This window comes from Vidua macroura, chromosome Z (genome assembly GCF_024509145.1).
Source record: "Vidua macroura isolate BioBank_ID:100142 chromosome Z, ASM2450914v1, whole genome shotgun sequence".
Classification (NCBI taxonomy): Eukaryota; Metazoa; Chordata; class Aves; order Passeriformes; family Viduidae; genus Vidua; species Vidua macroura.
The window spans coordinates 45,107,015-45,129,216 of record NC_071611.1 but is presented as its reverse complement, the minus strand read 5'-3'; the positions used below and the strand labels follow the sequence as shown (position 1 = coordinate 45,129,216).

General features: G+C 42.7%; 2 protein-coding genes across 10 annotated transcripts in view; one reads left to right on the top strand and one right to left on the bottom strand.

The window, feature by feature from the left end:
• LOC128821439 (purpurin) overlaps positions 1-16,131 on the top strand; it is a 47,528-nt gene extending 31,397 nt beyond the window's left edge. For 5 of the 6 annotated variants that reach the window (XM_054002498.1, XM_054002495.1, XM_054002497.1 and 2 more), the window contains 5 exons: positions 10,045-10,162; positions 11,602-11,738; positions 13,126-13,238; positions 14,290-14,502; positions 15,687-16,131. In XM_054002498.1, coding sequence (XP_053858473.1) covers positions 10,046-10,162; positions 11,602-11,738; positions 13,126-13,238; positions 14,290-14,502; positions 15,687-15,697 — 591 coding nt within the window. In that variant the 5' untranslated portion in view covers position 10,045 and the 3' untranslated portion in view covers positions 15,698-16,131. Of the gene's footprint in view, positions 1-10,017; positions 10,163-11,601; positions 11,739-13,125; positions 13,239-14,289; positions 14,503-15,686 lie in introns of those variants that run through there. The other variant, XM_054002496.1, reaches the window with a different exon arrangement.
• The window catches only part of IDUA (alpha-L-iduronidase), a 55,865-nt gene continuing 42,490 nt past the window's right edge, over positions 8,828-22,202 (bottom strand). For 2 of the 4 annotated variants that reach the window (XM_054002490.1, XM_054002491.1), the window contains exon 14: positions 8,828-9,634. In XM_054002490.1, coding sequence (XP_053858465.1) covers positions 9,462-9,634 — 173 coding nt within the window. In that variant the 3' untranslated portion in view covers positions 8,828-9,461. Of the gene's footprint in view, positions 9,635-17,441; positions 21,357-22,202 lie in introns of those variants that run through there. The other 2 variants (XM_054002492.1, XM_054002493.1) reach the window with 1 other exon arrangement.

The following is a 22,202-nucleotide window of genomic DNA, read 5'->3' as shown; positions in this document are numbered from 1 at the left end:
TCTTACAGTCCAGCATATTGTTGCTTGGCAGTTTTTATGATCCTCCTTGTACCAGGTCACATTTGTGGAAGGAGAGAAATAGCCACTTCTCAGAAATGTTTAAAAGTGCAGGAATCATAGGAATTATCAAATGTCCAGGAATGATATGAAGTGGATATCACAGGACAGAACTATGCAGTTAGAGGATGTACTCAGGATGTCCTACATCTGAACAGAAGGTCCTTTGGACTTGACAACATGTGGTGTTTTCCTGACAGAAAAAAAATGTTTTGTGGATGCACTAAGGCTTATGAAAATTGTTGTATGCGCTTTTCAGCTGTGATTTGGGAACTGAAAAATTGCAAAAGCCTGAACTATTCATATTGAAGCAAAATTGGCACTCTTTTGGATCCAAACCTTCCAGATATTCATACCTCATTTGGTGTGAAAGTTTATGTTCAGTTCAAGATAAGTGCTTTTCTTTCAAAACATTCAGAAGAAAAACTGTCTGACCATGATACTCCAGGCTCCAGGCTCCAAATATGAAAGATCCAAGATCAATTCCTGCTTCTGCACTCAGGGTTTGAAATTTAGCAAGAAAATTTCCTCTTAACAAGGAGGAAGAATGAAGGTTCTAATGTACTGATGTTCATAGCTGCAGAAGTGGAGAAACTGAGGCAGTATTTCTTGAGGCAAGCCAGGGCCATGTAATTGCCATGCAATTGAAACCATGCAGGAATGGCAGTGGAAATCTAAATGACCTTTGCAAATGGAGGCAGCAGGGCCAGAGCAACCCTTTAGTGGGCTGACGTACTCAGAATTAAATGCATGACGCAAAGACGCGTAAGTGTTCCCTAGGCTTTCAGGGATATTCAAGCAACACCATGACAGCCATTGCTGGCATAACAATGATAACTGAAGTAGATACAGTCTAAGCTTGCAATAGGATAATGTTCTTTGAATGGCTTTAGGCAGACAATGGAGGATTTTGGAGGAGGATGAGGGTGCTATTTTAGGAAACTTGCACTAGACTGTCACACAGCATAATAACATCTGAACACGTGTGGTTGCACAGACTTGCTCCCAATAGCTTTAAACACAAATTGGAGAATTGGCATAAGACCCCTGCTATGTCACATGTCAGTAGAAGTAATTGAAACTGTGTTCCAGTGGAAACCTTAAATATTTAAGCTGTCCCAAAGGCTTAGCTGGTAGCTGGGAAAACAAGGTGAATTTCGGGGACTAAAATTCCTCCCTTCCCAACAACTCATATGACAGTCTCTCCCTAGTCCTAACATGAAAATTACTGAAAATTTATGGAGTAAAATAATCTGGCTTATGTGGTGCAAAACATACTTCCCAGGAAAAGCAGTAATGTTAGGGCCATTTATGGGACTAGCAATGGGGGCAAACACTGCCTGGCAAGCAAAAATAGGGATGGGAAGTGCCAAGGGTGCTCAGGCTGCTAAGATGCTTTGTGTTCCTTCTACATGGGAACATTGTTTTTCCCCCTAAACAAGAAGCTGTGGGGATGGGAGCTGCAAGTGTCTAATCTAATTTGATTAGGCATTATCCTTACAGGGTGCTGTATTGACAGCTATACTCAAACCTTTCTGACCCACTCATCTGTTGGCATAATGAGATTGCAGCTTATCTGATTTACCACATAATATTCTCATGCCACCTGCTTCTATACAAGAATAAGCTTTCCTGCCTGCAGCCATGGGAGCCCAGTGAGGATCAGAGCCATGTCTCTCACCCCTCTTGGGCCAGGGTTTCTTCTGTCCCCCAAAGTCTGGCCCCCTCCTTCAGCTGCACATGGATTGTCACTTATCACATGGAGGGCTGGCATGCAAAACCTTATGGCTCTTGTTCAGCATCCTCCTCCTGTCCTTCCCCTCTGTGGCTCTCCAGGGACCTTTAGATGCCACCACAGCCCAACCTTGCCACCTGGGATCTCATCCTAGACTCTGCTGGGCCCCAATCCTGGCCTGTGGTCCCAGCTAGTGCAGCCACCAGTGAGTGGGATATTGTCACAGCTTCCCTGTCTACACACCAGTAGACAAGCTGGTTGGGGCCAGACCATGACAGAGTGCACCGGGGCCAGTCTGGCAATGGCACCAGTCTGGGGGTGCAGAGATCAGGGCTTCCCTTCATTTCAAGCTCAGGGGCTGGAGAATATCCTTCAGCCTGGGCAGGCACTGAGTCCTGCCCCTGGAGCTGCTTGGAGCCTGACAGAGATGCAGGTTGGCAGCCATGGGGACAAGTGACAGCTGGAGCACGTGCATGAGCACAACTTGAGACTTATTTGTTATAGTGCAATCTGACTATCACACAGAAACACAGCAATCTGACTCACACAGAGGAGCACAGCAGCAGATTCTAGCTCTACAGAAAATGCAGTTGAGCAGTAGCTGGTTATGCTAGAGCTGTATTTCTGTGCTGGCAGGACAGATGATAGCTGAGTTGTAGCCAGATCATGAAATGCTTGCAATAATGCATAAATCCCTTGCACTTTTGTGTGCAGGAGAAAGTGTGCTACTGGCAGTCCAGTTGCAAAGGGGAAGCACGTTGTCATATGCTTGCATTTTTGCCAGAATTTTGACTCCACCTTGTCATGACAAAGGAACATCAGCCCTCAATTTGTTAATTCCTTTGGAGAATTATCTTAAAAGTAGCATACAACTTTTTGTATTGCATTGGTGAATTGCAGGAATTAGTCAGAGATTTCTGTCTGAATGGTTCTTGTAGAAGGGGCATGGGTTTCTGAGAGCACACAGGTCAGTCTGGTGTTTGTCGAGTCTGATTGTTACTATTCTGAGAGATATTTATGAGGAAATGTATCTCTGCCATGCTAGAAGACTAGAAATGTACCTGAGCCTGTACATCTACCACAGGCTGGATGTGCCTTCTTGACTTCCTCCTCCTTCTATATGTTGTAAATAAATATGCACAGATTCTCTTAATCTGATTGAGAGATGGCTGTGTTAAAAAATATTACAATATCGTAGCAGTGGCAATTTCTGCTGTAAGTGTACATGAGTTTATTGTGTTTCAATTGACAGATTGTATCCAAAGCTCTTAGCACAAATCACTGGACCTTGAATAAGATTACTTCATTCATCAAATGTTCTATGAATATGAAAGAGTAAAAATATCTTTGAACTCTTCTCAAACCAAGCCATGTGCACAAAATACTTCCTAAGTTTCTTTCCAAAATGCTCTGGGTATGGAGTTAAGTTAAGCGCAGTGGTGTAGGACATACAAAAAAAAACTCTTAGAAGGAACACTAATGACACAAAATATGTGCTCAGATGCATCCAGAAGTAAGTTTGCTTATGCAGTCTCATGAAGAAACAATGAAGAAAAGAGAAGATGCTCTAAGGAACGATTGGCAGAAGTTTGCAGAGCAAGAGGACAGCGTGACAGATGAGGGAAATTATTTGTGGGCCACAATGGGGGGGAAAAGGACAACAGGATGGTTAACAGAAAAAGGATGTGTAGAATATGATTCTAACTTCAAGAGTAATGGAAGAGCAAGTAACAAGGAATTAAAAAGGGCTACCGAGTCTATAAAAAGCTGTGGAACCAGAAGGGTGGGAACAAGCATAGCCACCATGGGTAAGACAAATTCAAGCCAAAAAGTCACAAGAAGAAGCTGGAAGTGTCTGTGTAATCTCAGTGCACCTGTCAGAACAATATAAAGAGGTTTGCAGCACTAGCAGACACAAGGCTGCAGCAAAGAAAAGCAATTAGTCATATTCCAGAGACCAGCAGCAGGAGTGGTCATACAGGAGTTTCACTGGTCCTCACAGGAGTGGCCACAGCTCCCCATGCTAGGCCTGCAGGCACAGGATTGCAGGGAGTCCTGCAGAGGTTTTGGTGATGTTGGGCCACATTGTGGCCTGCCTCCTCTTCCTTCTCTTCTTGTGGGCAGAGGGATGCTTGGTGTCAATTCCTACAGCGGAGGTGGCTGCTGTGGTGGTATTTTTAATGGGCCTCTCTCTTTGAGGCCACCCTGCAATTTTCAGTGTTTCCAGCTTGTTGCTCTGTCTGAAGCAGATGTAGCTTGATCTTCAGATTGAGTATTCCAGTTGTAAATTTACAGAGGTGGTAACCATGGGACTCTGAGATTTGACTGCAACTTCTGTTCATAAAATAAATAATTTTTCTATGTAAGTGATGAGAAGTGTGCCATGGTAAAAACATATCCATGGAATGATTAGGCTATCTAAGGTCTTGCAGCTTTAAAGATCAGAGGCTTAAAAATTAAAACAAACAAACAAATCCTCCATGGAAAAAATATTCATTCTATCATTTTTGACAGCTTAGAAAACTCCTCTTTCCCTACGCTCCATACTTCCATCCATTTCTCCTGTAGAAGAAGCAGATATAGAAATCTGAAGTACAGTTGCATGTGAAAGCATTTGCTTATTCTCTTAGCCCTGTGACTCATTAATCAGCCTTGTGTTCACAGCTGCCCTCCCTTTGGAGTGCAGAAAGGTGCTCTGACCTAAACCTTCCCTCCTTGCAGCTTCTGTTCCACATGGAAACGATGTCCTCTAACACCTACTAAGGCCAGGTGCCTGGCCAATATCTTTTGACTGTGTGCACATACAGATTTCCTTGGCTTTTGTAATTTGTGCTTCTGGTTTTAGCTTTTAAATCCATCATCAGGCCTGGCATGGACACCCTGGCTTACCCATAACTACTCAAGCTCGTTGCCAGCCAGTATCACTTTTGTAAAGCACCTTAAGATGCATGCTGTGTAAGGAGCTGTATATATCCCATTAGAATAATCTGATGCAATAATGTGGAGGCAGAATTTACTATCTCAAACATGTGGACATATGGTGTCTTGTTGCATCATGCTTTGCAACCACTTAGAACCTATAGATTTACTCCTGTTTGGTTTTGGTTTTGGTTTTGGTTTTGTGGTTTGTTTTTTTTTTTTTTGTTTTTGTTTGTTTGTTGGTTTGGTTTGGTTTGGTTGGGTTGGGTTTGGTTGGGGTTTTTTTGTTTGTTTGTTTGTTTGTTTTTTTGTTTTGTTTGTTTTTTTTTTTTTTTCTTAAGCTGTTTCTGTTGCAGGAACAGAAAAGGAAAAAAATACTACATGCATGGTTTATACCTTCAGGGATATTCGCATGACCTCTGTGCCGCCTTCTTTTTGGAAAGCATCCTGGGAATAACAGTAGGTGTTTCATTAACTCTGGTATGTTACTCTGTTTCAAAATGTGGGAAAGGCTCATTCTGCCTGAAGGAAGCAATCTCCTTCCTCTCGCCTTCCCCTTGACTTTCCCCCAAGAGAAGAACAGGATCCGACCATAGAGGTATATCAGAGATCTTTTCAAGTGTAAAGACATTATTTCCACAGAACTGAGCTCCTTTCCTATTTGCAGATGCCTCCCTCCTTGTCCACAATGAAATGGCAGGCTCTCCCATCTTCTTGTGCTGAAAGGGCTGGTCTTTGCCCTCCAGGACCTGGCAGCTTGGAATGAAAAAGGCAAATATTGTATCTTTGAACAATTGTTGCAACTAACCTGCCAATGTCTGGAAATTGATCGGTTTAGCAGTAGTAAATATTAGATAGATATAGAGATATGTCAACAGTATGCCTTATAGTAAGTACTAGAAAATTACAAACAAAAAGTTCATCTTTTTATCTGATGGCCCCAAGTAGTCTCTTTTTCATGAGGTTGCCTCAGGCCTGAATTATCTTTTGGTAAAGATTAGCCACAGGCCATTTGGGAAACTGCCGTGGCTGGGGAGAAAATCCAGCAGCTCACTGATCAAGCTACAGCTACAATCTGCACAGTTGTGCAGAAACCAGCAGATGGCACAAAACCTTAAATTTACTTCTTTGGCCAGCAGGTCATTGTGTGGTAAGATCCTGCTGAAGGAGAGATTTTAGCTAGCTCTGCATTCACCCTGTTCTAGCAAGGCAGCATGATATGGAAGGGTTTGGAAGAGAGGGAACTTATGTTTTCTGGCAAGCTCTTGTCAAGGCTCTAAGCAAACCATTCCCTCCAGGCTTACTGCCCATCATGACAGAAAGGATGATGCTTCTTGACTTCTCTTGCTTTGAGCAGCCCTCCTGTTTCACTTCAAAACAGGGTGAAAAGTGTGTATCTTTTTCTGAGATGTGTTGTGTGCACAAGAGCACGTGAAGCCCTGCTCTGCCAATTGTCAGTCAATATATTCAGCAAGAATTACACTATCATTTTTCAGAAGAAAAAGTTGTGTCTCAGTTCCTGTCATTTTAAACTGTGAGGTATTTGAATATTGCCTTGAAAGTCCTAAGGCCTGATTTATGATGCCTTTTTAACCTAATTATATAACACACCCAAGAATCTTACCCTTGAACCACAGAAGAACAAACTTCAAACAATTTCCTCTTCATCTGTATTGCACAACTCACTTCCTTGGAAGAGATCCACATTTCTGAGCAGAAGTCACAGAAACTGAAAACCTCTATGTCCACAGCCTAAATGTGGTGTCCCACTGTGGGAAGCTTTATTTCTCCTGTGTCCTGCCTCCATGAAGGAGTGGAGCAGACTAGACTATCACTGCCCTCTCAGCCCTTGGCAAACCTGGGACTGAGATGTGTGCTCTCCAGCAATGCAGACACTGCCATGTGACATCCCCAAAAAGTAGCCTGGCATCAGCAGCACAAATTAATTAGATCGAATGCAGGAGGATCAAGTGCCCACAACTCATGGTGCAATAACCACTGCAGAAGCTGTCCAGGGAGACTCTGAATGCACATACCTGTAGCTGTTCTCCAGTGCCCTGGCAAACCCACAATTTGATCACCCACTGGACAGCAGGGAAATTAGTGCCTAATGCAGGAGCATATTTAGAGCCCTCATCCTGTGCCATCAGCTGCTGAACTAGCAGTACAAGTTACTAAATCTGAAATGGCATTGCAATTGCAGCAATTCCCTGAGCAGTTTACCCAATGCTTATTCCAATAATAAGGCAAAAGGAAGACCTTCTAGATGCAGGAAATCTGAAACTGCTGGTGATGTATTTCACAGGATAGGGAAGAAGATAAGATTAACCATCTCATCTGCATACCTATTTTGCTGCATGTCATTAAAATTACCAGTGATCCTTGTGCTGAATTCAGTACGCTGAACAGTCAGGCCATCACTTCTAATAAAAACCAGCCAGTTTTGGTGAGCAAGTCTGGAACAGGCTCTTGGGTATCTTCTTTGGCAACCAAACACATCTTTGGGCATCTTTGTTTTATAAAATCTGTTTCATGTTACATCAAATTAAACAAACCCAGGAATATGTTTCAATGCTTTGATTCCTCCCCCTTTTTCCCCTATGCCCAGTACAAATAGCCATAATACTGCAAAAATGAAGGTAAATTTGATTTTGTTTTCTTCTTGCTCTAAAGAGCAAAAAATGCAGTGACAGATGTTATGCTCACCAACCAAAATCTTGTGCTGTGATTAGTTATTATTAGCATGTGTCTAATCCCCAGGGGATTAAGTCTTTCATCTAAGCATGGCTTTAAGTGTCACCTATGTCTCACATGGACATAAACTAATCTCTTTTGTTGGAAACAGATGAAGTGATAAGTGTTTGGAAGCCTTCTAATTTACAGAAAACACTGCAGTTTGTCAGGGTGAAAGAGCGTGTTTTATATTCTGTGTCAGTCCCTTTAAAATCTAATGGGCATCTAGCCCTGAAGTGCAGTTTAAGAAGTTACTTTTTCTGCAACTCTTTAAGTGGCCAAGTTACCACGAGCTCATTCCTGTGTGGACTTGCCCAAGCTGCCTCTGAAGACACGCAGATGGCATGAATAGGATAGGTTCAGTCACTACACTACGTGCAAAGTACCACTGCCTCCCTCTAAAGTGTAAATGGAAGCTGCACAGAGACCAAATCAAAGTTGCCTCTAGCAGCAAGCAAGGACAGATTTTTCCAGGCAAGATGCTTCCAGGCAAGCCCTAAACAAGCTGCCTGTAAAGTAACAGAGTTCAAACCAACTGCAGGGCAAAGTTGTGTGCTTCTGTTTGAGAAGTCCTGGGCAAGAGGCAGTACGTGATCACTGGAGCAAGCCCAAAACATCCAGAAGGCTTTAACCTCCTCTGGAAGTCCAGACTGTTGGATCAGAATCAAAAACTTCAGGACTTCCTGGGCTGACTCCATAGGAATTATAGGGTTATCCCTAGTGGTTATGTCCAAGGCTCCCCAGCACTTAGCACCCAGTGTGAAGAATAACTGCTAGTACCATCAACTCCTATTTGAATGTCTGAAATCTTAGATCTCCCAGGTGAGCCTGGGAGAAAGAGTTCAGGAGCAACCTTTGTAGTTAGAGAAATTATTTGGGCACTTGAGAGTGGCAGGCATGGTTTGCTGTCAAAAGTACTCTTCTAGTGATCCCTGCTTTCTTGTCTTTTTCTGATGTATTGTATTCCCATGAGAAGCTACTAGAAGGAACATTTTGGGAAGGAGAGAGATGAAGTATTTCTGTGACTGGAAATGTTGACAAAATTAGCTAGGAAGAATGTACATAAAAATGTTTAATTGCACAGGAGAACTGAGGACTCTCAAGATTCTGATATAAATGTGAAGGCTAAACTGCATTTTTGCACTTTTTTGTCCCCTCCCCCATGTAAATAATGCATAATGTCTTCCTACTCTTGAAAGGATCACCTTAATTTGATTATGGAGGTATGAGAAGAGGTAATTATGTACCTGCTCCATGCAAGTTGACAGAACACGTGCCTCTGCAGATGCATGTGTATAGCCCAAGTGTTTCTCTAATTAATGTTCTGTGCTTATTCTCCTAACATGTTAGAGGCAGAAGGACTTCAACGAGACAAAACAGTAGTACAATCAAATAATCAGATTTATTAGCTTTCTGGGCAGCTTTTTCCATTATGTAAAAGCTGTGTTTGTATTAGTATAGCAGTCAGACCCACCAGTGTGAGGATTACAGTTGGTTTTTACATAATGGATTATCCAAGATTAAGTGTTTTATTCAGGCACATTAGCAAAATAACCAATTAGTGACTTTGCAGATTCCTTATTTAAAGGGAGCTGGAGGGCAATTGACACAAAACCCTCCTGCTACCTGCAGTCCAAAGACTGAAGCAGAGTAGTCTCAAGGATCTCCAACATCTCTGCTCAGCAGGTAGGTCTCTCTTCAGCAGAGGTGGATCAGACATCTCTTGCAGCAGGGAAATGCAGCTTGCATGGCAGCAGCTAGGAACAACCTAGTGTAGCTGCATGGGTGTTTGGGCTCTGGGTTGGTAGCTCAGCTTGGTTGGTGCTGACAGGTGTTAGATAACTGTTTTGTCTTGGCATCAGGACAGGTATTCAATGTCAAATACTCTGCAAGAATGTATCATGAAGGTTCTCTCTTCCTGAAGTCTGAGAAACAAATATGCTGGGATATGGATGAGGCGGGATATCCAAGGAGAAAAACAGCCATGGGCACCTAGTGGTTGTGCTGTAATGACAGATCAAGCCTCTAGAAAATCAGTAGTATTTGTCATGTTTGTTGAAGGAATGATCAGAGGGCAGCCAATATCAAGGTGCATTTTGCCATTAGAGCAGACACCTAGGAAAGGCCTGTTTTGGTGAGCAGAACTGGAGATAAAGAACACAGCTTCACTGGCTTGAAAGTGGACACTCACTGTGAAATAATTAGAAAAAACATCTTTACAATGTACAGTGCTTTACTAGAGCTCATTAGAACATTTTTTGTCCTGTGAAAACAAAATTCAAAACATTTCAATTTTTTACCAATTCTTACTGACCTTATCCATAGTCTGGCTTGGTATATAATACAAAAATACAATGAATTGCATTACCACTACTGGCAAGCAAAATACTCCTCCAAAGTAAAATTGCCATTGATGTTCAGTTTTGGCTGAATTTAGGCACCACAATGACTCAGTATCAATGGAAGCACTGGTTGTCAATATCAATGGAAGAGCTAGTATGGAAAGAAACTAGTCTTAAAATGATGGAAATGCATCTGTAGCAGCAGCTAGCTCCATCTACTGCATGAAATAAAACCCCGTGTTTACTTTTGTCTTGCAGAATGAAATACACACAGTATATTTTCCTGGCCTCAGTCTTCTACAATGTTGAATACAGCCTAGCTCAGACCTGTGCAGTGGAGTCTTTCTCTGTGAAAGACAATTTTGATCCAAAAAGGGTAATTACAGTTACTTCAATAGTACATGTGAAGAAGCTTTACATATAAACTGTTTTTCCAGATTACAGTTTTGTTCATCTAAAGGGGTTCTTCAACAAAAAGCTTACTTCTTTCATATTCTGTGTTACTGATGCTGTTCCTGTAGTTTTCTCAGTACTGTTTAACCTTCTGAACATTACAGTAAAACTGGGCTTGAAAGCCAGGGATGTTACTAGAGCTCATCTTCTGTTAGCTTGGCACAACTTCAAGCTTTGAGCAGTTATGTGAAAGGGACAATTTAGATCCACATTAGAGAGGAAGCTCAAGCACAAACCCTAGGGCACTTGCATCCACCACTAGTCATTCTTGGGAGCCATAGCAAATGGAAATCTTACCTAGTATGGTATGCTGAACACTGACTCCTGCTTAAACACATAATTTGTGCTTCTGAGGAGAAAATGAGGGCTAATATGCTGTTGGAAAGGTCCAGATGTGTGTCAGTACCTATGTTAACTAATGGTCAGCAAACACCACAATTCTAGGGACAGCTGGGATATGGCGAGTACTTTGTCTATACAAGATTGGCTTTGCTTTGGAAACAAATTATGTCTGGGGAGAGCTTTGGGAATATCACAGTTTTAAAAAATCAAAGCTTTTGCTTGGATTCCTGTGTTTGGGCATCACGGCTTTGCAGGCTTAAGCACATAACTTGCCTAACAGATGTCATTAGCTTCACTGCAGAATCAATTTTAACACAGCTAGCTCCTGCTCTTCTCAGCATTTCTACTGATAACGTTAACTTTCAAGGGTCTTCCTCTCTGCCAGTCACCTGCTAAAATCTTGTTTTCATTTTACTAGATACTTGTACATTTTCAGGGGCCCATTTTTTTGCATGGACGTTCTTTCTCTTAACCTCACTCCATTTCTCTCTGCTGTTACTCTCCCCAAAACATAAATTGAGTATGTAGTCATCATTTTCTGCTTTGCTGAGTAGACCCTTTTCCCCATCAAAGATCAACTGTGGCCCCTGGCAGCCACAAAGATTGTCTCCAGCCAGCTTGCTACAGTCTTTGTACCTGCAATTTGATATTGTTGAATTTGGTACGGTATTCCATGGAAGAGAAGGGGCTTGAACAGGAACAGAGAAGAACCAGTCTGACTCTCACAAGATGTGTTAGGATGGGAGATGCTTTTGGTGTAGGGTCACTGTGACAGGAATGTCTTACTTCACCAGGACTACACACACAGAGCAGTGCAGAGCTGCTAGACCCACTTCTTCTGGCACAGAGGCAAGGGTTCATCAGGCAGCACTGCAGCATCTGTGTGCTACATTCCCTCCCAAACTCAGACTGGCATTTATCAGGCAGTGGGGAGTTAGAAAGGCACTTTGATCACAAAATTGTTTTTGTGCTAATCTTGCCATGGTGGCTAATGCAGATACTAATACTCTTCCATGACAGTATGCAGGGAAATGGTATGCCCTGGCCAAGAAGGATCCAGAAGGCCTTTTCCTTCAGGACAACATCTCTGCTGAATACACTGTGGAGGAAGATGGCACAATGACGGCGTCCTCCAAAGGCCGAGTGAAGCTTTTTGGGTGAGCTCTCTTGACTTTCAGCTCTAGCTGCTCTTATGAGGTACTAGATGAGGGGCACATGGATGATGATCTACTCTGAATACACAAAATGGCTGGGTTTTCTTAATCTAAAAGGGAAGCTCAGACAAAGTATTGGATTAGAAACTAGAGGTTAGACACTTTTGAGCCCTGAGTTTCTTCACAGCCTGGCTCAGGTTTAGGTCCATCACAAAACTACTGCATAAAATTAATTATTAAGTCAAATCTTGATTGATGGAATGGTTAGATAAATTAATTGCAATCAAGTAAAGGAGCTAATGAAGGCCGTCAAGATGCAAGATTTCTGAGGAAAACCTGTGGTTAATTCTTAGATGCAATTGCAATGCCTGAATGGACAGATGGCAGGAAGCTTAGAGTTTTGCCTAAGCAAAAGGCAAGGCAAAATTACTACAAGGAATTACAGCATGTAAAGAGATTAAGTAGTTTCCTGAGTGCAAAAGAGAAAATCTGTGGCTTCCAATATGCTAGCACTAGCAGGTGGCTATGAACCTTTTACATCTTAACAGTGCAGCGCTCCAAGATATTTTGAGAATGGGCAAATGAAGTTTTGCAGGCATGCCATACTGCGCAAGGGGGAGGATGTCTGAAAGAGCTCTTCAGAAAACAAGCAGAGTCTCAAAGCTGCTGCAAATTTTATTTCTGCAAAGGCAGGATTAGGGGAAGCCCAGCCTGAGCAAGGAAGGGAATGAAGACCCTTCCACATTTCACTAATCCAGGTAATTTTTGATGAACAGTCTTGAAATGCGGATGGCATTCAAAGGAAACAGATACCAAACAGAGAAGGGCATTGGAACAAATGGACACCCACAGAGTTCTCTAAGGCTCTGTGACAGCTTTTCACCAGCCTGGCAGAGGGGCTGTAACTATTATTGTGCTTGTAACAGACATTCCTGTGCCCATATTGCTGGGAAGGGATAGAGAGGGGAGAGCCAGGTCCCTGCCTCTTCCTGGGGGACAGCTACTGACCCCAAAAGAGCCCAAATGCAGGTGAGCTCACCCTGCATATTGCTAGCAGGGAGCCAAGAAACAACATTCATTATTGTGCTTGGTGGCTATCTGCTTGTACAGAAATGGGTGGCAAAAAACTTACTGAACTGAAGGAGGGTCAGGGCACTGCCCCAGTCACAGCGTAGCCATACAGCAGAGTTGAGGACCAGAGGACAGCAGCAATCACTGGCAGTATTTAGGGGATGTCACAGATTTGTATTACTTAATGAGAGTGACTTTGCATTAAGAAAGGCCATGCCCATGCCTGAGGAAGTTGTGCCCAAGCCCTGAGTGAAGGACACTCATTTGAAGCTTTCATGCTGCTAGATTTTTACATTGAATCTTATGGATCTTGTTGCAGTTTCTGGGTGATCTGTGCTGACATGGCTGCTCAGTACACGGTACCCGACCCAGCCACTCCAGCAAAAATGTATATGACCTACCAGGGACTGGCCAGCTACCTCTCCAGTGGTGGTGAGTTAAATTCTCCAGCCCCTTGATGCTTTTCAATTGCTTAGAGCTGTCCAGATGTGCGTTACCACATATAAGCAGAAAAAACAATTCAGCTCAGATTGCTCCAAGTTCCCCCTCAAACATCCTTTTTGGGGAGGATGCTTTATCCAAGCAGTGCATTTTATCTCCACAGAAAGGCCAGCATCCAGAGACTCCCCACAGATCTTTCTTATACACTATATATCTTAACAAGGAGGCTCAGAGGCATTTGGCCACACACAATGGGTTCTGTACAGCCAATTGTGGTGTTCAACCTAGGGAAGCCATATTTCCCACTGTGGGCATTAGGGAAGTGCTCAGGTCAGTCACCCTTGTACTCCTCCTAGCTAAACAGAGGAGACATGTAGACCCACAGTTGCACCCCAGCAACACGACACATTTCTCCTCAGAGAGACACAGCTGGACTCAAAGAAATGGAGCTGTTAACTCAAGTCCACCTTTCAGAAACTGCTCATGCTGAACCTCAGTTACACTGAGGGCCTTTCAAAGCTTATCCTTTGTGCCCAAGCCTCCCATAGCTGCAGTTCCTCAGCTGTGGAAGTTGGGGATGACTTCTAAGGTGTAAGAAAAAAGTACATTCCCTTAGTACTGGCAGATAAGCCACACCAAAAAGAACTAAGTTGAGCAAGGCTAGAAAACAGGAGGAATGTTTTACTGAGGCTTCCTGTACAGGAAATGTAATCTGTACTTTATGTCCTTCCTTCCACCATGCAACATAAAGAGGTATTTTGTCATTGAAAACCTAGAAATCCTAGTCCTCCTAATACTTCTAGCCTAAGAAACAAAAGGTGAAAATGCACTGAGCATCATGGGGAAAATCATGGTCTAAAGATGCCCTGTGCTTGTCCCAGTTCTTCCCCTCATGGTGTGGAGATAAGCTGGATGTGTAACAGGATTATAGATCCTTTGGAAAGTTATCCCTGCCATGTGAAGTTTGCCACCTCCCTGCTGAAGGATCCACCTCTGCTCCGTTGTGCCCACTGTGACAAACCTGTGTGTTCTGTTGTTTCAGGGGACAACTACTGGGTGATTGACACTGACTATGATAACTATGCCATCACCTATGCCTGCCGCAGCCTGAAGGAGGACGGCTCCTGTGATGATGGCTACTCCCTGATCTTCTCGCGCAACCCCCGTGGCCTCCCACCAGCCATCCAGCGCATTGTGCGCCAAAAGCAGGAGGAAATCTGCATGTCTGGCCAGTTCCAGCCTGTGCTTCAGTCAGGTACTTCAGCTAATTAGCAAACTCACCGAGTTGCACAGTAGGTGACTGCATTTGCTGTTAATGTGACAGAACTACAGCAAACTCAGTTGTTCTTTTTTAGCAATCTTTTCCTCATGTTAGATCTAATAGGAAAAGAGCTACAAAGGGAAATCCATAAAGAACAAGAGCCTGCTACAGGCTGGTTCTGCAGCCTTAAGATTGCTACTTACTGGAATCCTATGTGTTGAAACTGGTACAATACCAGATGAAGATCAGCCTTGTTACTGTAGTAGACAGTACAGGGATGGATGCAACAAGTCGGTGTTTCTGCTCTTGCAAATGCTTGTCTTGGCCACTTGCATAATAGTATCTTACCTTGGGTCCGTGCAGTGTCCTCCAGGAAAAGATGAAAAGGTGCCTCCAAGAAGGACCACTCTCACACTCAGTTCCATCATGACTTGTGTCCTGTGTGGTCTGAGTAGCAGGGGTGAGGGGCTCTGAGCAGCATTTCTGACTGCGTCAGCTGACAGTGGGAGTCAGCAATTGCTCCACATACATGCAAACAGACCATGTCTAATGCCATTTTGAGAACATTTTTCTGGAGGTACAGGAATTGATCTTCTAGTTCAAATGCTGCCCATGAAATAGGCAGACACATTTTTAGGGCTTTGCAGGAGGCAGAAATTCTTCTTTGTTGGCAGTTGAGCATTCACACCCTTCACAACTTCACTACCTGGCCTGGAAGTTGACCCTTTACTAAGCCACATAACACAGGTTTTCTGCACTGTGGGACAAGGAATGGCAGCTAAAATCTCCTGAACAGCACGTTGTTGTGTCAGCCAATCCTCTACTACAGAGCAGGTACTGTCATCACCCAAAGCCATGGGCATGGCATCGACATCCCTGCCCCATACGCTTCTGTACTGCTCCCCGTAGCAGAGGGAAGGCAGCTGGGTCATGCAGGGTCATGGCTGGGTCCTCAGGAAAGCTGAGTGCCCATGGCTAACTGGAAAAGGCTGCCTGTGTCTATGCCAATAGAGAGAAATGCAAACAGCAACTTTTGCACCCTGCATCATAGTCTTGTACTGTGATTCAGAAGTACCCTAGGAAAGCTGTAGTTACTGCTTCACTGGAGACTTAATGGCTGTTAAAGCACTTTGCAAATTTACTTACACAGACTAAAGTTTACTCTTCTTTCTTTCCAGGGGCCTGCTAAAAGTAAGCTTCTGATCCTATCCTTAAGCACAGAAACCAGACCACTTGGTCTTGAAGTTGCCACTCAACTAATTATAAAAAAAAAAATCATAGTATGGAATAGTGTGTTTTTCCTGAAAAACACATGAAAATATTGGGGGATCTTTAAACAGTGTGCAATATAATAGTGATATTTGAATTTTCAAGGGAATACCTAATGTGGCATTTGTCAATAAATGTTTTTGAAAAAAAGGCACCTCTGAAACTGTTTTTTATTGCCTGTTGTCCAGTCTGTTGGGGAGCAGAAGCACTGAGGATGCTCACTGAGGAGCAGTGAGACAGCAGTCAAGGGTGCTTCCAGCACAGATGGGGCAGAGTCACTCCCCAGCACTGAACAGGGGGGGCAGAGCAAGGATGGTAAGAGGGGCACATCCCCTGACAGGGCTGATTGTCAGACAGCAGCATGGTGACAGGGTAAGTCTGGGATTCCCCTAGAAAGTTCAGCCAGCAAGTGGGGGCAGCAAGACACAGGGCAGTGTGCAGGCACATCAGTGAGATGGCTCCAGCCAAAAACAGGACTCGAAAGCATGTCTGATGCAGGGCTACCTGCAGCAAACTTCCCAAGGGGAGAACCACAAATGCAGTGAAACAGATGCAACTTTCAGTAACACTATACAATGCTTTAAATAAGTGGGTGCTTGCATTTCTAATGGCATTAACAGTAATTTGCTCCTCTTTGCCTTCATAATACAGTTTTCAGTATCTGGATAGAACTCAAGAATTTCAAAGTATAGAACTGAAAGATATAGAACAGACTGGGTTTATGGCAAAGAATTTCACAGATAGAGAAAATGAAGAGTACTTGGAAATCTCCATGTAGAAAAAGGGTAACCTGGGTCAGCATTATTGACATGTATTTCCCACTGCTTTTAGTAAAATCACATTCACTTTGTGTTTCCTAGTAATAAAAATACCAGTCTAGAACATCCCAGCATCCTGCTGAACCCTGCAGTTTATCAACTACACAATTTTTATAATTACGAAGCATAGAGGTAAGACCAAGCTGAACAGCCCCTACTCCTTAGGCTTCCAAAAGGTGTGTGGAACAAGGCTGATGTTGACTGAAGACCTTCAGAGCACTACACCGTTAAACAGCTTCTGCAAGATGCTTGCACAATCTTACCCACTGTAGACAGAAAGAGTATAGAAACCAAAGACCAGAGGAACTCTCCAGGACCAGAGACATTATCCCAGAGATACACTGAAGTCTCTCAAACTTGTATTTCCCAGGATTTCCTGGCAATACTTGTAAGGCTCTCAACCCACTTGAACAAATGTGTCCTTGCTCTTCAGGTCTAGGGAAAGCTATCCTGACAGGGAGCAAGATTGTGAGGTACTACCTAAAGCTAAGGACAGAAACATAGGAGCACTAGCAGGCAATCCTAATAAAACCCTACACAGAGAACTACTGAGCGTTGAAAAAATATCAGCCTTTTCTGCTGGATTAAGTGCAAGGTCAGTGCATTGATTGAATGTTCTCCACTTCCACCCTTCTCCCAGCAGGAAGTATTGGGGTAGAATCTGTGACCTTAAGACTTGTATAACAACTGATTAGACAGCACTAACCCTTAGCTGAAGGAGTGTGGCCTTTGGCCAAAACTGTCAGACCAATACTACCAGTCTTAGAGAAGTGGGATTTTTAATGTCTATACTAATTGTGCAACCAGACCAGACGAGAGTTGCAGCAAGAAGATACAATCAATATGTAGGTCCCAGTGTATCTTTATTGTGCTTGGCATACTCTGTCCAGACAAGATAGGCAGTAAAATTCCTCCTTAGCCACATGAGACAAAGCCTGAAGGATCATAGAAATATAGAGGTGATTCTGGTTTAATATACCATAGAGTTCACGTGCCCCAGGAATTGTACTTGGGGGAGCATGTTTCCATTGGGACCACAAGCAAGTCCTCATTTTATGATGTGGTAAGTTAATGAACAGATGGGAGTTACATCATATCCATTTGTCTCTAATGACTGCAGGAAATGTGAAAGACAAGGTAGGATAGGGCAGGCAGTCATGAGTGTATGCTGATGAGATTTACACTTCTCTTGAAATTCTGTTGAGTTCAACATGAAACATCTCAGGTATACTAGAGGCAGACATCTTCTGTCTGCTGTTTGAGCTGGTTGATGAAAAGCAGTCTATTATTCCTGGGTTTTAAGTGTGTATATAGGTCCCAAGCCATAATCTCTGTCCTGCACAAACTTTCCACTAACAAGACAAAATAAAAAAATTGTTTATTCATTAAAAGGACTGTTGTTTTGTCCTCAGAACATCCTTTAGTGATGGCAGAAAGACTATGACTGCGCAACAGCAGGAGGGACCCTGCAAGGACATTGTCCTTCACACACCAGTGAACCTCCTCCAGCAAGGACACTGCAAGTCCTGAGATCAGACACTATATTACCACCTTCAGTTTGACCAGTTTTCCCATTTTCCCTGGGTTCTGGTAGCTGAGGCAATCTATGCATTTAGGTTTCTACTTCAGCCTCGAAATTTTTATGCTTCAATTATATGTAATGTTGGAATTTCCACAAGTGGAGCTATTTTACCGCTTGGGCTGGTAGCCACAGCAAGCAGCTGCATGGTACTTGATTGCTGGCTGGAGTTAAAACATAATAGTCCTTGAGAGTAGTCTTTACTTTGCAAGATTAAGTTGAGTTGTAAGCAGTTTCTACAACACAGTGATCAGATCTTGTTTTTACAGGTTTCATGTGAAAGATTAATAACCAGTTTTATTTGCTGTCACAGAAGACGGTAACAAATGTAGCAATACACAATTAGACAATGTAAAATACTCTGAAAGGTTCTTTCAGCTGCAAAATGGTTATATAGCCTCACAAGCTTTTGTTTGAAGCACAGGCAAATAATCCCATGTTGCAGTTGCAGTTACATATTCTTATTTGGATTAATGAACAGCAAAAGACATACATGAGTGCTCTGCAGCCTTGCTTTGGTTATGATACTACAGAACTACTAAGCACCTGCTATTCACACCTGGTGCTATAGATACTTGGCACTTCTGTAAACTCAAACTGTAATGAGGGGCTGATCACTACATGTAACAGAGGAGATTAGTTGAACATGCAATTTTGGAAACACTATCAGAGCCAGCAACAGATGGTTACAGAAATCTCAAGTTTCAAGTACTAAATAGCATTTTTCTGTAGACATTAAATGATAAAAAAAGAAAACGCCATTTCAAAAACTTTTATAATTTGTTAGAAATAAACTCATACCTGGAAATACCAACTTCTCTCTGTAATTGTTAATACATGCTCATTTCTTAAAGGAATGAGTTTATATCATAGCAGCAAAGAAGATTTTCAGAAGAAATCTTCTATTTTTCATGGTTTGCACATATATTTTCATCCCTGCATAACAAAATCAATACTATTCACTACAGCTATGTTTCTTCTTTTTTTAAATGTTTTTTTTTTAATACACCTGTAACTAGTACATAGTCATTGGTTTGATAAAGACTGCTATATTCTGATTGCCAGGGTGGGAAAATTTTGAAGCAGAAGGGCTACTCAGTTAGGACATCCTAACACACTAAACTGTCTACTCAAGCTCCTACATCTTCCCCTGCTCCAGACACACTAAAATCTCTCAAGACCCTATACTTAGTATTTCTCTAAATCATTTTATTTGTGGTTCCACCTCATACTAGCAAAACAACGTGTTAATCGCTAGATTTTACTTAACTGTATACACTGGTTCTTCACTCAGGGGAAATTATCACAAGTTTGAAATGTATTTTTACCATCTCCATCCAAGTAGAATGCCTCAGTAACTTTTCTTAAATTTAGAGGGTTTTCAATTCAGTAGGACCCATGGCCCTTTTCTGTTCTGCCTGTACGGACAAGGAATTGGAGGACTAGGATGTGACAAGTGCCCCTTATTAAAACTTAAATGAGGCAAGAAACATTTCATCTGAATTCTGTGACAGAGTAAATCTTTTAAGACTAATTTTCAGTAAAAGCACTTGAACAACTAACCAGCAAGTAAGGAGATACAAGGTCACATTTCACATGCGCTGACTTTTTGTATGTTTCTTTTCTGTGCTGTAAGAGTTGAGGGTATTTGAGGTAGTTCAGCTCTCTCCCCTACTGTGCAAACTTGGGCACTTCTTTTTTGCTGAGACCTGAATGTTTCATCAAATATGCAGGTTTTTTTGTTATGTTGGTGAGGTGGCTGATGTCAGCAAAGAGAGCAGTAGGGGATTTGTTTGTGTGACAAAGTCACTCCTCTTATGGAAAACACTCCTGCTGTTTTCATTGGCATTATCCTTCTCTCTGCAAGCCTGTTAAAGGCACAGCTCAAACTGTGCCAATTGTGAAAAGGGAAGGAGCAGCACCCCTGCAATTTCAGGCAACTTTGCTGTTTACATAAAGTATTTGGCACCTGCAAGCACAGCCAGTGGTGATCTGTAGCCCGTGATCTAGGGCTATCATACACTTGTGCACAGGAGCTCAAAGTGTTCTTTGTTAATTTCCTAAGTGTCTTAAGTAGTAGCCCTGCTACATTCAAGAGTGTGCTGTCCTGTCATATGAAAATACAAAAGGCTCTAACTAGTGTTTCAGCTTTCTCCTGGCCATGCAGAGCTGAGTGACCACTTACAGTCTGTGAGGGGAGGTGTTAGCTGTAAGGGCTGAAGGACACCAGGCTAGGTGACAGCAATGGAGAGAAAGAGGGACTTTCAGGGTTAGAGCCTCTACCACAAAGAGGCAGCTGCTGATGGCCACAGTGCAAACAGGTGACTTGGGCAAAAGCACAAAAGAGAAAAGGCAGGGAAGTCTGGAGGCTAGGGCTTTCTGTGCCTTCTCCCCTCTGAGAATGAGTTGATACCCCTGCCTCTGCCTATGGGAAATTACTCTGGCATCCATGTAATGGTCACAAATACTGAGAAAGCTGGGTGGAAAACCCTCTGTGAGAGAATGAAAAAACCTCATACACCTGAAGACATGGCAAGCATTCTGAAATAACCCACTGTGACTAACCAGCCAAAGGAACTAAGGGATCCTTTACTTCATGCTCTGAATGTGTCTTGTTGCTGTGCACTTTTCCATTATACTGCTAAATCAAGACAGGCTGGCAGCTAAGGCAGCCAGCTAACTCACAGACAGGTTCTCCATGTGCCTTTGCTACCATCCTTACTCACACAGTGAAGCCATGGTTCTGTTCCTGCTACAGTTTGTGACCTCTATAAATCTTAACTTGCCCTGGCTGTTAGAAAAAAGGGGAATAATAAATATGTATTCCCATAATTCCTAGTTACCAGGCTGAATCCCTGTCCTATGGCAGCCTCTCACCAATTGCATTGGCAGTTGTGGTTGTTTGATAATGCTGTCTTTTGTGCTGTGAAGAGTTAACAGGGGCAGTTGCTTCTAACTTGCATTCCTAACTTCATCATGTCATTTCCATACACCCTCTTCAGCCTGGGAGGAGTTTATTTTTCTGGGGAGTTGTCATTTGTAAGGCCACTCTGACACCAAGCCAGGCACCACTCTTCAGCGTCACTTGAAAGCTTCAATGTACCCCACAGGAAGAGAGGACAGGCCTGCCTTCCCCCAGTAGTCAATGGCACGCACTCTGTAAAAACCGGAGACCGAGCTTCCTGTAAATGAAAAGGTTAGAAATGGTCACTGTGATATGCTGACACTTGTGGTACTGGGAGGATGTGAAGCAGGCACTAGTGCTGTAAAATGTAGGTTCGTGGAACAGGCTGGGAAAATCAGTTCTGCACCCTACGTGTGTCTCTGCCTGTCTGATAAAAAACGATAATAAATTCCTCATGGCCAAGTACTGACTTTTTTTATCTTGTTTCACCAAAGATGTCCTCTCTACTTACTAGGATTAGCAAGTACAGCTATAGGACTACTTTCCCCGCAGTTCCTTTCGAAGAAGGCTGTGACGTCTGCAACACACAATTAGTAATTTCCTTGTTTTCAGACTTACTTTTCTGCCTGAATTTTGCCTATGGAACAGGTTATGTGGGGACAGGTTCAACAAAGAAGCAGAAGAAGAAGCACGCAGGCTGACTGAAAACCCTCTACTCTACTCAGGAAGCAGCACCACTTACTTTAAAGGTATGTGAGCTGATCTTCTGTGGTTTTGCTGCTTTTTATCCTTGATCCAGTTCAAAGAACACAGCTTGCCCTAGCAGAATCTTTGAACACACAAGCAATATAAATTTGGAGGTATTTTATCTAATTAATTGATTTTTATATGTGTTTTAGTGTTTTTATTCTAGAAAAGAGAATGTGAGAAACAACGGGTGAGGAGGAAGTTCCTAGCAATAAGGACTGCTGAGACATATTTTTTCAAGCAGTCTTTTTTGTTGCTGTTAGTTTTGAAACAAACTATTAAAACTGGTATATAATATTATAATACAATAATGACTAATATTTTCAGAGATTTGTCATAGCCATCATTTACAGTCTTTGCTCTCCTGTGCAGCCCT